At 41.3% G+C, this 14,602-nt stretch overlaps 1 protein-coding gene and 1 pseudogene across 2 annotated transcripts; both read left to right on the forward strand.

Annotated features, from left to right (window-relative positions):
• The first annotated feature begins 322 nt into the window (after window positions 1–322).
• Window positions 323–14,159, forward strand: spag1a (sperm associated antigen 1a). The gene is made up of 8 exons (XM_084080682.1): window positions 323–742; window positions 2,899–2,998; window positions 5,981–6,133; window positions 7,555–7,712; window positions 9,972–10,113; window positions 10,992–11,118; window positions 12,355–12,490; window positions 12,727–14,159. Exons 1-7 carry the CDS (start codon window positions 430–432, stop codon window positions 12,487–12,489), a joined length of 1,128 nt encoding a protein of 375 aa, XP_083936808.1. The 5' UTR covers window positions 323–429; the 3' UTR covers window position 12,490; window positions 12,727–14,159.
• On the forward strand, window positions 4,159–4,788 carry LOC311061203 (protein unc-50 homolog; annotated as a pseudogene). Its single transcript has one exon. The product of its transcript is annotated as a protein unc-50 homolog (transcript).
• Window positions 14,160–14,602: the final 443 nt, after the last annotated feature.

The following is a 14,602-nucleotide window of genomic DNA, read 5'->3' on the forward strand; positions in this document are numbered from 1 at the left end:
TGGACCCCCAAATTAATTATGTATTTGTCCCTATCCCTGGCCCCATCTGAAAACGTTTTGTGTCAGGGACTAGGAACCCCGTAGATTTGTGTCTTCCAAATATTCCACATTTTATTTAAAGATTGATTTGAAAATAGCAGATCTACAAGCTCCCAACGCGTTATTGTGAGCTTGTAGATCTGCTATTTTCAAATAGCCAACAAGGTTTAAATGTGCTCATGTGGCCTAAGTCGCTTCATTTGGGCTCGTTTTCCCAGACCACCTGGTTGCTTATTTCTCTCACACAACCTGGCAACACTGGTCGCAGTCCTTAGTCCAGTGTTGTTCGGCTGCAGACCCGAGGATCAGGACGTAAATAGGAGGAGGGAGGCAGGGAGTGAGAGAGAGGGAGAACTTGCACTGACTCTGCGGGGACAGCAGCCGTGAGCCATGGGGAACGAGCAGGTGAAACCCCCAGGCAGCGGGGGAGGAGGAGGAGGTACCACCACCCCGGGAAGTCGGAGGAAAGCCCGGGCTGGAGGAGGCAGCTCTCCTCCGGAGGAGAAGAGGCCAGGAGTCGTAGCCAATGGCACCAAGGAGCAGAGCCCCGCGGTGGACACCAGCTACCTGGACGCCCCGGCCGGTGCTCTGCCTCCTCACCTGGCCCGGCTGAAGAACGAGGGCAACCACCTCTTCAAACACGGACAGTTCGGGGACGCCTTGGAGAAATACACGCTAGCCATTGATGGCTGTGCTGACGCAGGTACTGTATGGTAGAGAGTCAAGTGACGCTGTAGAGCCCGAGCTCATGAACAAGACTGTGGTGTTCTATTATCAACCTTTTAGTGTTAGGCACTATGATTTTTACCTTTGAACCGTATATATATACTATTGTATGTGGGCCTATACAATGGTGGGAAAAGTACTCACATTTTTTACTTAAGTAAAAGTATCAATACTGCAATGTAGAATACTCTGTTACAAGTAAAAGTCTGGAATTTAAAATGTACTTGAGAAAAAGTACAACAGTATTGGCATCAAAATGTACTTAAAGTACCAAAAGTAAAAGTACTCATTATGCAGAATGTCCTGTTTCACAAAATTGCAGATCTACAAGCTCTGAAATTGTGAGCTTGTAGATCTGCTATTTTCAAATGGCCGAAATGTATATAGAGCTGAAGTGGTTAATTTTTGTTTTGTGATAATTGAGTAAATGTACTTACTTACTTTCCACCACTGTATATATTCTATTGTATCCACAAGTTTCCAAGGGAATTATGGGCATCACTTCCTGTTTGATCAGGTATCAGGGATTAAATCGACAGGAAGTGATACCCATAATTCCCTAGGAAACTTGTGGATAGTATTGTAGGCATTGTTGTATTATGATCAGTGTGAAACATTACCAAACAAAATGAATAGCACCAATCAGACCCTGGATAGTCAGTGCCAGTAACATTGTATCTCACATGAGTGTTGATAACGTATTGAGAGTTCAAAAGAGGAAGCACAGTAAATAAATGGGGCATAAATATAGCTTCCTACTATTACTATCTCATTAACATGGCTTTTAAACCTGTTTTTAGAGTTGGTGAAATAATGTGCAGGATTAAAGGTTTTTGATGTAGGAATAAGTGCATTATAACACTGTTCTACATCTATCCTTTTAAAAGCCAACGTGAGAAAGGCAGCAGATGGGTGGCTAGAGAGACTGACCGTTAGCTCCATTCAGCATCTGGGTATCTGCCTGTGAAGGAGCCTATCACAAATTCACTTGAAGTGTCCCATTTCAGCTATGACTGTTGTGTTATATCTGACATGATGCCATGCTCCACACAGTCTCCATACTTCACCTCAACATCCTACAAAGATACACCAGTAATAGATTGGGGGGGGTAAGAGGCCATGTTATCAAATCTGACCACAGTGAGCATCATTTTGATTATGTTTGCAGGTAACCACAAGTACATTTTTAGACAAACACTCATTTGAGAAGATTGATATTTGGTAATGCAAGGCTAGTTTGATATCTTGGCACAGGGAAAGATCCCTGCCCTTAGTTGGAAGTCATATCCCGTTACATAATGCTCTTACTGTAGGTATGATTGAATATTATGCCAGGCCATGAAGTGCACTCGGACAACTTTTAATACAGTAGCTGGCAAGAGACTGTAATGGCTATTTTTGTAGCAGCATGGCTGACTTAAAAAGAGTTCAGATTTGTGGAGACTTAGTAGACAGACACTTGCAGAAAAGCATATCTAGTGTGCGATCTGACAAATCGATTTGTTTTATTTGAATGTATTTGTTAGTACCACACAAATAATAAAATATTTGTTTATTGTGGCAGTATAGGATTATCTATCTATCCCTTGATTCTGTCTGTCTGTCCATCCATTCATTTATCTGTCCACTCACTCACTCAGCAAAACTGAACAGTCTGGTTTGTTTACCATGTTGATGCAAGCTGTTCTTACTCTACGTGGCTCTGCAGGAGGCGAGCTGTCTAGAATGGGTTTGTGAGTCTGTCTGTCTGTGTGTCCCGGTCTAATCTTGTGCACCCTGCCAGTAAGCCATATATGTTTTATATTTTTTGAAATATTTAACTTTTATTTTATAATGGAAGTCAATGGGCGTCGGATTGGACTGAAACCTTGCTCTTGTCATACGTCATAGATATGTCATAGATATGTCATAGATGACCTGCAGTACATCACAGGCTGGCCATCCGAGATCCGCATGGAAGCCACGCTGTTATTAGACTTGTTTAATCTAGGGCTGGAGGATTACAACTGCTAAGCTGCAAATTTCTTACTTTACTACCGATGTCTTACTGACTACTGTTAAATCCTTTAAATGAAGAACTACGTTTGTCTAAATGTGTTTTCAGATTAATGGTTATAGTTGTCCCCTCTGCAGGTGTTGAGAGCCCAGAAGATGTGAGTATTCTCTATTCCAACAGAGCTGCCTGCCTCCTCAAGGATGGAAACAGCATGGGCTGTATAGAAGACTGTAACAAGTAAGGACTGGGGATCAGTTTGGGTCTAATGTCTGTACACGTAATGGATGAATGGAGTGTATAGTGACAGTGTTTGGGTGCACAGTGTCCCTGCATGTACTAATAGTTGATGCAGGTTTGTTCATTACTAGGCCATCACCTCTCCACTTCACTCATGCTTAGTTTTATGTAGATTTGAAGAAGCAAGTTACTGTTATGTGAGTTCCATCACCTTCGTACATTAGTCTCAGGTCATAAAGAGGGCATACATTTTAATTGTATTTGAATCAGTTATTCTCCTCTAGAAGAACTGGCAAGATCAATGCTAACAAATGAACACCGTGTGCTGTAAAGGCTTACAGTTCTTAATATAAAGACGTCAATGATTGATCTGTAAAATAATGCGAGACTTACTAGTATGCAAGTCTTTTAAGAATAGTGTAGAATAGAATCCATGGTTATCCACACCCACCCAGTATGGTAAATTAATAGTATTATTATGTCTCTGTAGGAAGGGAAAGCATGTTGTAATAGACCTGTAATACCCTGGGTGTGATCGTCATAGGCTGCAGCTTAGCAGGTGGCTGAGGGCTTAAACAGTTAGCTTGTCTAATGGTTGCTGCTCACAGGTAAGTACGTAGGTTAGGACTGTTTCATGGACAGCTGACTGGGGTGCATGCTATGCTATGTGTTTTTTTATTTTTTTTATGATGCTGTGACACGCATACATGCAGGCACACAGAGCAAAGTCAAGAGTTAAGAGTTAAGAGTTAACAAGATGGCTATTAACGGCATGGCTTTCATGTGGATTTCAGAATTCACATGGCCAGTCTGTGACATCAGTCACCTATGACGTGGCACAATGACATCAATGATGTCACTCTACTCCATAATTTGGGCAAGGTTTCAGCCTGATCCAACCACCATTGACTTCTATTATAAAGTTATTATTATTACAATTAAATATTTTCAATGTAAGTATAATAAAACATAAACAATTAAATGCATAATGTGACTTCCTTGGACTACTGCACAAAAACATCTTCAGGTGGCCAGCCTGTGACGTCAGTCTGTATGTCGTCTGTGACATATCTATGACATCAACAAGATACAATAGTATAGGTACTTTCTCCAGCAAAGGAGTTTAGCTGAACCATTCTTTTCAGCTGGTTTCCAGGGACATGTTGCCTGCCACCTCAGTGCGGGCCCACACGGCGGGTGCCAAGCGCTACAAGTTTCTCCGGCGGCTGCTGCATTTTAAAGCCATGGACTTTGAGTTTGCCCTGTGGCAGATGTTGCACCTGTTCACCTCGCCACAGAGGGTCTACCGCAACTTCCACTACAGGAAACAGACCAAGGACCAGTGGGCCAGAGATGACCCAGCCTTCTTGGTGTTGCTCGGCATCTGGCTGGCTGTGTGTGTCCACAATAGGGTTTGGCCTGGTGTTAGACATGGGATTTTTGGAGACTCTGAAGCTGTTGCTGTGGGTGGTATTTATCGACTGTATTGGAGTGTGCCTTTTCGTATCAACCTTCATGTGGGGAGTCACCAACAAGTACCTGTTGGAAGATCCAAGCAAAGATTGTGATGTGGAGTGGGGCTACGCGTTTGATGTCCACCTCAATGCCTTCTACCCTCTCCTTGTCATCCTCCACTTTACAGTGTATACAGTGTGCTACCGTTCCTGAAGAACACAGTGGTGTTGTTGTATCCATTTGCTCTCTTGGCCCTGGTCTACATTCTGTCCATTTCTCTGGGTTGGAATTTCACGCGGTGCCTTTGCTGGTTCTATAAATACAGAGTCCAGTAGGCCACCAGATCAGCAGATCATGCCTGGGACATGGCTCACCTCTTCCTGCTGACTCTCTGACCTTGCCTCCATGGATACACTCTACACTCAGCGCTGTAGAAGAGCACGGAGCATCAACACCACCCAGCTCACTCTTTTCAAGTGGAGGCACTCTGGGTACAACCTGAGACACCAAAGACAAGCAAGCATTTCCACCCAGAAGACTAATAATAAATAATAATAATAATATTTGCATAGCACATTTCATGACATGAAATGCAGTTCAAAGTTCTTTTACAGAGCAAGAATAGAATCACAGAAAAAGTACAACTAATTTACAACATTAACATTAATAGCCAAGGACATTATGGAAGGTAACCAATAACAAACACCACACATTATTTGCCTACAGAACTGGGTATAAAAAGTTGTATAGTGGACAGGCTGTGTTTAATCTTGTGTGAATACTGTGCAATATCCCTTTTTTAATCTTGTACAATATTAGAATATTTGAAACTGAACTGAATTTCAAATATATGTATGTAAAAGTATGTATTTTTGATATTTTTTAGACAGAGCCTTTTTATGGACTAATTGTTTTATTATTGCAGCATGTATTCACTCTCATGCTTATTTTGTTTGTCTATACCAATTCCAATGTATTTGTGCAAAGTAAATGTCTTGAATCTTGAAAGCAGTTTGCGAGATTACAGTATCTCCGACACACACACACACACACACACACACACACACACACACACACACACACACACACACACACACACACACACACACACACACACACACACACACACACACACACAGACACAGACACAGACACAGACACAGACACACACACACAGACCCTCGGCTAACAAATATGCAAGATTGGCGGATGGATGGCTGTATTGACATCGCCCTGCTGCTAGTGGGGCAACAAATAGCCCTGACTCTTGAGTTGGTCTGATGAGGCTAAGGATTTTGCTGTGTCTGCATGCACAGTGTACACACAAAAAGACACACACACACACACACACACACACACACACACACACACACACACACACACACACACACACACACACACACACACACACACACACACACACACACACACACACACTGTCTATGAATGGAGTGCTGCAGATTGGTCTCGTTACACCTGTGGCACAATGTTTATGTTGGTCCCTCCCTCTGTCTCCGATCCTCTTAGGGCTCTGGAGTTGCAGCCCTTCGGCCTCAAGCCTCTGCTGCGCAGGGCAATGGCCTATGAGTCACTGGAGCGCTACAGGAAGGCCTATGTGGATTATAAGACTGTGCTTCAGATAGATACCGGTGTGCAGGCTGCCCACGACAGCGTCCACAGGTGGGTCAAACAACACATTCAGCATCAGAACACGATACATTTCTAAGAACTATTTCCAAGAACCATTGCAACACAAAGTAAAGCATTGTGAACTTTAGATTGGCTATTTTCGACAAGCAACACCATCGTACGGCGTACGAGCATTAGGGACACTTGTACGAAAGATACAGCTTTAACACTGAAGTTAGAGGACATATTAAACTATGACAGTGGCTGGTTTGTTCAGCAGTCACATGATCCCTACTTCACTTGTCTTTCACTGAAGGTGAGTTTTGCTACTGTATTCATACCTGTAGTCTCAATCAAGACCTCAAACCCTGTGCCTGTCAAGGATGACAGATGTCAAAGATGTTGATCTGACCACATCATGTGATGCTTTGTGGGTGGATGTCACAAACATAACATCCGGACATAACTCGGTGACCACTGCTCTGTTCAGCGCAGTATAGGACTAGACTTGAAGGCCACATAGCGGCCTGAACATTTTGTTAATCTGTAACACCAGATAATGTAATAATAATAACACCCGATAATGTAAGGATTTTATCGTTTTAAACTACTACTAACATTTAGACATAATTCTTACAGCTAGAACTACGGTATCTTTAAGTGTAGCCTATCTATAGGTTTTTTGTGGAGATAACTTCCATGCTTGGTATTTTCACAGTTTTCACTGTACTGTAATTTCATTCTTTTAAATGAAAATGGACAGCAACAGTTTTGCATGGCGTTCCACTTTATATTTATATTTGGCAGTTACAGACATAAGGTTGAAGACAGAAGGAGTACATTAGGCTTCCAGTGGTCCGGCAGGTTACGGCATTTTGGAGTACTAGGACTAATTTCTATTGCTATAGTAAGAACAAGTGTTCTGATACAAGTCTGTTAGAGACAATAAAGGTTATTTGAGAAGAGAATTAGTCATGATGTGTCAAACCTTTCAAGAATTTAAAGTTGCATGGTTTCTTTGTGGAGAAGAAACATTTAAATAGAATATTATTTCTCTAAAGCCAGAGTTTAAACAAAAAGTGATTTTTGAAGAATAATTTGGATTTGCCACATATGTGGCACACTGACTGATTTTATACTCTCTACGAAACAACAGTTCACTGTATCAAATACAATGATTACATCAACCACTATTATTATATAATAATCCAGTGTTACATAAAGGGTAATAATATTTTCCACATGATGAGCATGTTTAGATGAAAAAACACTCGCATGTGGTACTGCACTGGTTCTCAAATGGACTCGTAAGGGTACTGAGTTAAAATAATACTGAGGATTTTACAGTGTAGATGGGGATCCCGGAGATAAAAAAACAAACGTCAGTCTGTGGCCTAATGGATATGAAACTGGTGGTCCTTGAAATGTAATAGGTTTAGAATCACTGTTGTAATGTGTGCGTCCTCTGCCAGGATCACCAAGATGTTGATTGATCAGGACGGGCCCAGCTGGAGAGAGAAGCTACCTGAGATCCCTGCGGTGCCGCTGTCCGTCCAGCAGCAGCACAGAGACAAACCCGTCAGCGCCGAGGTCACCCAGGCCCGCGCTGCCAGGGCCGCTAACGAGGAAGGTCAGTGACATCACTTCGTCTGACGTGACCAAATGGGCACATCTGAACCAATGTGAATTATGTAAGAGTACAAGGTACATTTTGCAAACAAAAGCTAGATTTCACGCATGGGCATGGCACCCAGCAGCTGAGCCATCTAGCTCTGTGTGTGTGTGTGTGTGTGTGTGTGTGTGTGTGTGTGTGTGTGTGTGTGTGTGTGTGTGTGTGTGTGTGTGTGTGTGTGTGTGTGTGTGTGTGTGTGTGTGTGTGTGTGTGTGTGTGTGTGTGTGTGTGTGTGTGTGTGTGTGTGTGTCTAATCTCGCAAACCACTGGACCGATCAGCACCAACTCTTTTGTGAATACCGCCAGTATGCCATGGAAGTAAATATTTGTCACATATTTGTTTTGTGGGTGTGTGTGTGTGTGTGTGTGTGTGTGAATATCAAGAGCCACATCCCACTGATATTTGGGCAGACATCATCAACGTGACAGAACGACAGGGAAGCCACACTGTTATTAGATACTGTCCTGTTCTCTCTCTCTTTCTCATACACAAGTCAGACAGACAGACACACACTGTACACGATTGTCCATATTTCTCGCTATATGTCCAAGAGATTGTAACGCAATAATATTTCTGCGGTCCAATCCAGAAGGCATCAGCAGCAGAATAAGTGTTGCTCATTTTGTTAATGACAAAAATGCATATATTGTAACTGTACATGAAAATATATTTGTACATATCTGTCAGAAGGATAAAACACAAAAATCTTGAGAGCTTATTTCCATTGTGGTCCTTTGTTTCCATTGTGAATCTTCATTGTGGTCAGTCAGAGAATCTGTGTGTATAAACGCTGAGCACTGGTGAAAGCAGTCCTGCTGACTGTGACTGCAGTGTGCGTGTGTGCGTGTGTGTGTGTGTGCGTGTGCGTGTGCGTGTGTGTGTGTGTGTGCGTACGTGCGTGTCTGGGAGCACTATCAATAATGCACAGGGAAGATGATCTTCACAGACTGTAGTGCTGCTGTAATGGAACGTTTCAGGTCAGGTTTCCTGTAGCAGTATACACTGACACAACAAGGCATTGTATGTCCTGAAATACACTCACATACAGTATATGCACACATTGATGACACACACACACACACACACACACACACACACACACACACACACACACACACACACACACACACACACACACACACACACACACACACACACACACACACACACACACACACGTACATTCATCATACATACAGAGTGCATACAGTATAGACATACATACACACATTAACCACACAAGTTGACTATTAATTGTTTGACTGCTGACAACAGCCATGTTTTGAATAAATAAAAGCTACGAGATAAGCTCCAGATACACAGACACACAGACAAGCATACATACACACACAGGGGCAAACATATCATCTCTGCCCCCCCGCCTTCGGACTGGAGAATCTGGAGATAACTATGTATTCTTTGTAAATTCTACAGTGGCTGTTTTTCTCCATATCCTTTCAGCTGCTGTACAAGACCTCTTCAACCTATTGATAGTGCTGTGCTGTCTATCCATGGCGATGCATTCTCACTTAGCCTTTTAACCTTGAGGGGTGCAGTCTTATTTAGGGCATTTTTTTTTGGTTTAGGGCAGCAACCATTTTGTCTAGCGAGCAGCTCGCACTACATGGATCAACAGAACTTAAAAGCTCAGCAAACTCTTTCTGCTGTAGCATCTAAGAGCCGATTTTGGACCTGCACACTTCTGAGTTTGTAGCTACAGACAAAACATAAAACCAAATCAAGGATATAGGCTCTCCATAAATATAACCGGAAACACATGTGAAGGTTCAAATCTTCTGCCAAGCCAATCAAAAAATTTACTGGAACAGGAAACGGCTACGCCACCTTCTGAAAACCTGGGACTACAGCTATGCAGGCAATAACATGTCTAGTAGATTCATGAATTTCATAGATTAAAGGTCCTTAAACACTGGGGGCGTTATTTTTAGTGTATTATAATGTGGCGATAAAGCGATGCAATTATTATTCAGAACGGTCGATTTTCACTGCAAATACAGTAAAAGTCTTAACCTATATGATTGAGTCGTCAACTTGTTTCATCTTGATAAAGGCCCATGTGGTCATGTGGATGTGACTGATCAAGTCATGACTATTGATTCATTAGAGCAAACAACATGTTTGTTGCCTTGTGTCATCATTGCTTTTGATCTTAACTCTCTTTTTCAACATTTGTTTTTTGCTACTTCCCTCATCAGCCAGGAAAAACGAGGCCCGTTTCACAACACTAAAGAAAGAAGGTAACGACCTGGTGAGGCAAGGCCAGTTCCAACAGGCCTTGGAGAAATACAGTGAATGCCTCACCTTGAAACCGGACGAATGTGTGCTCTATACCAACAGGTATGTACGATGGGGAAACTGCTGCTTAACAACTTTCAACCTGGCGTCCCTATTTTGGGCATGTTATCATCATAGACGCTTTTTTGCCGGACGACACCATCGTACAGCAAAGTATGGAATAGGGTTGACGTGGTTAAACCACATTGGATAACATGTTTGTGGTAAAATATTGCTGATGAGCTGATTTTCTCAAGCCCCAATCAAACTAAATGTGATTCAATATTGTTGGCAAAATACACCAACGAAGACATAACAATATATAATTACCTTGTTAACAGCATGGATGTAAGTTAGAACACATTTTATTAGCATTTTCATTAATATTGTCTATTACAATGTCATCGTAATGACAGTAGAGGGTGCTAAATGATCAGCCAAGTAAATGATACTGACAGCGTGTGACTGGTCTGATCATCTAAGATTAAACAGGGTGTAAGACAAGTGATGTTCATTTGTTAAAACAAGTGTCCAATGACTGCTCTAGATTCTGCTATTAATCATTGCCATAGAGTGTTTGTTTAGTAACAGATGACTCCCTGTCTCTCCAGCTCTTTAGTGAACAAAAAATACATTTTCAAGTTGGGATACCTATTTTATCCAGTCAGGAGTGACTTTCATAGTGTTTCAGTTATAATTGTGTCAACATAATTTTGCATAACTTCCAATTCCACTTGGTTATCGTATATATATCCTGTTTGAGTTCTCTCTCCTGGTTGGATAAAAATGATATTATGACCTGAAAAGGTATTTTCTGTTCACTAAAGAGCTAGAGAAAGGGCTGTGAAAAGGTGAAATGTAAAAAAGGTGGGCTATTAAAAAAAAGGATGAAATCAATGTCACCCTCTTTGATTCATGTTCCATCCTTTACTGTCCTCTAGAGCCATTTGCTTCCTGAAACTGAACCGCTGTCAAGAGGCCAAACAGGACTGTGACTCCGCCATTAAGATGGAGCCAACGAATAAGAAGGCATTCTACCGAAGAGCCCTGGCATATAAGGGCTTAAAGGTGTGTTAAGGCTGTCGCATACTTCTTGCAGAAAAATATTTCGGCGAGGTATTAAGAACAAAATGACATAATTGCTAAGAAAACAAACACACATTGCTTTGTCAAAGTTCCTTTCAGCAGTTCACCTTTGAGATTTTATAACTAGCTGAACATCACCGCAGATTATGTAAACATTAAAGGGATATTTCATTTAATCGTCTACTCAGGCTTTCGTGAACACCCCAGACAGTTTTTAAGTTGCTTGATTCAGTATTTAGATATTTGATATTTATTTTATCAGACACGTCCCCTTCCTATACAAACCCATTGTAACTTCAAACTCCATTTTAACCATGATAGATTCATCAAGAACACCCGTTCTTGGTTCTGGTGACTCATACTGCCCGCCTAATACATGAGGGCCGTGATTTTTCAATTACTTTTTTCATTTATTTAAAATGAAAGATTTGGAAAATGAAAAATGTTAATACAATAAAAAAAGTAATAAAAAAACATGGCCCCCTCACGTATTAGGAGGGCGATATGAGTCACCAGCACCAAGGACGGGTGTTCTTGATGAATCTAACTTGGTTATAAGTTTGGAAGTTACAATGGGTTTGTATAGGAAGGGGGCGTGTCTGATAAAATGAATATCAAATATCTAAATACTGAATCGAGCAACTTAAAAACTGTCTTGGGTGTTCACAAAAGCCTGAGTAGATGATAAAATGACCCAATTTCTTTTTTCAAAGTGAAATATCCCTTTAAGTGTGATTGGTCAGAAATTCAAGGCTCGTGATTTATATTGTTTTATTTCCGCAATCTGCGACAATGCACCATGGACAGTTTTGAAGAAAGGTTGTCCGAGGAGGTTAGGAGGTACAAACTCTATAATCAATCTCTGAGTGACTATAAACACAACCTGACGGCTAACAAATAATAGATGAAGATGGCACACACTTTGTCCGTCGCTAGAAATGGTGAAATCTCCATGATAAATGATGTCAACACGCATTGATGGTTCATGCAAAGAGAGGAGATCCTGGTGTCACCGTTCAGTGGGGTCTAACATTCAGGACTCAAAAGCATGCATTTTCTGTCCACAGATAACGTTTTGGCAAGCTGAATCATTATTAATACATAGGATCAGTTTAGGAGAACTACTATACGTGAGAGCATCGATTTTATCGTTTCTCGCCCTCTGTTTGTTTGTGTGTGTGTGTGCATGTACATGGGTGTGACCCCTCCCTCCTCCAGGACTACCTGTCAGCCAGTAGTGACCTGCAGGAAGTTCTCCATCTTGACCCCAACGTGCATGAGGCTGAGCAGGAGCTGGAAGAAATGACTGTTCTACTGAGACAGAGCCTGGTGGACGGTACCGCACGCTCCTAGGGTATGAGACCTCTCTCGCTCATTATCGTGTCATTATATTCACGTTCTGTATGGAGTGTGGAGTTTAAATTAATGCAAATTAACACACACACACACACACATGAGTTATAGAGGTAGTGACTGGCCTGCTTTAACAAGGGCTAACATCCATTGCAGCTCACATGACTCATATGCATAATGCATCTCTCTACGCTACAATAACAAACTTACCCACAGTTGTTTATTATATTTCTCTAGGTTTGAATGGCTGGCTGTTATTGCTGTGGGACCAGAGAGGAGGAGCTGAGCGCAGGAGCACTGCAGTTGCCTGAGGATGAAGGTCTATCCCAGTCTCCGTACTCATCCCCTGTACTGTACGCACAACCTGGGCAATGGCAAATGCCGATGACCGGATATGTTGACCTTGGACTGCCTCAGACAGGGGAACAGCTATTCGACTATGTGCACCATCTGCAAATGTGTGCAAACAAACCACCCCACACTTCCATTACTGAGAACACTACCCTTGATAAGAGGGCAGCTTTATTAAGAATAAAGCTGAAAAGAATAAAGTCAAGCTACTAGTGACTTGCTTGCAGAAAACCAAAAGTCATCGATGTGAAATAAAATGAACTGCAACTACAGTATCGATCCCTGGACGGCCGTGCACCCACCGTCGCTTGTACGAGTAACAGAGGGGGAAAATAAGACGGCTGTGTGTGCCTTATTGGTATTCAAACCATAAATGTGATGAACTTCATTGTCATTCGTTATGTTATGTTGAATTCATTGCCTGAATGAACACATTTTTCACTCCCTAGGTGACTGGAGATAAGCATAAGCCTCACATATAGATTGGAAATATAACATGTTTTGTTTGTAAAATGTTATGTTAGGGAATGATGCAAAAGAAAAAACATATTTTCATCAGAAATTTTCATCTTACTTTCCCATTTAAAAGCCGTATACAGTATATTCCAAAACCCTTTATTGGACCTCTTTGGAAGCTGTTTAAGTGAAACGTAATTGTCTATGTTTACATCTTTGCTCGATCATTACACTGCAACAATCTAAGTTTGGAACGCAAGCTGGCTGTACATCAAAAACCATCATGGTAATTTACTTCAAGCAGAAAAAACAAAATGGGTAGGAAAGATAACTTAATGAGGTTTTCAAACATATTTTTAAACTGGTATGGGACAGCACAGCCTATTGTGAACTAAAAGTGGCAAACGAACGATTTTTGATCAAATTTAGCTAATTAGATTATCCCACAAAATTTTACATCTGTGGTAAAAGTTTGTCAAAATAACTAATACCACCTGTCTTGAAATCATAAAGTTGTCAACTAAATTGGTATAAGATTATTTTCAATTCAAGATAGGGTTATTATAGATTACTAAATCATGTACTGTATGATTCTGGTCTCAGGTGAAATTTGAATGTAACCATGATGATTGTCTATGTGTGTGTGTATAGATGTAAAGTATTTCTTTAGGTTAGCAAGTTTCCAATACACATCTTCATGACATTTTAACATTAATATTTGTTTTGTGGCCTACTCTTATCAAAAGCACTGCTGCATCGAACATCGGACTGAGCATGTACTGAATGTAAATACCGTAATACATGAATGCATTGTAAATACTTTGAATGCAGGAGTAAATTATAAATTGCATTGCGAATGCTTTGATTGGAGACTTGTTTTCTGTATTCACAATGCTAGTGCAGCGAAGTGGTGTGACAGGCTCAATCATAGGACAGACAGCCAAGGGTACTTAAAAACGAAGTTCTTCATTTCCAAGTACCAGTATACTGCTTGCTATGCCTTAGTTGTAACCGTACAGGAGTAAGTTACAATAAGAAAACAATACTTGTCATGACAGAGGCTCTCTGTGTGTGGGGATGGGATGGGCACAACAGGTGTATAGTCACAACCGAGAGATATTGAGAATTAGGACACCGACAGACTTCCATCGTAAATTAATAATATTCATAGCATACTTAGCATTTTTTTAGGTGTGCTCAGATAACAGGAAGAAGAATGCTATGCTTGCCATCAGGTGAGCAATAGTTTCAAACACTAATAGGTGTTGATGAAGCAGGTGTGATACATGAACCACATGATTGCATC

Source organism: Gymnoscopelus microlampas (assembly GCF_963454915.1).
Source record: "Gymnoscopelus microlampas genome assembly, chromosome: 15".
NCBI classification, from domain to species: Eukaryota; Metazoa; Chordata; class Actinopteri; order Myctophiformes; family Myctophidae; genus Gymnoscopelus; species Gymnoscopelus microlampas.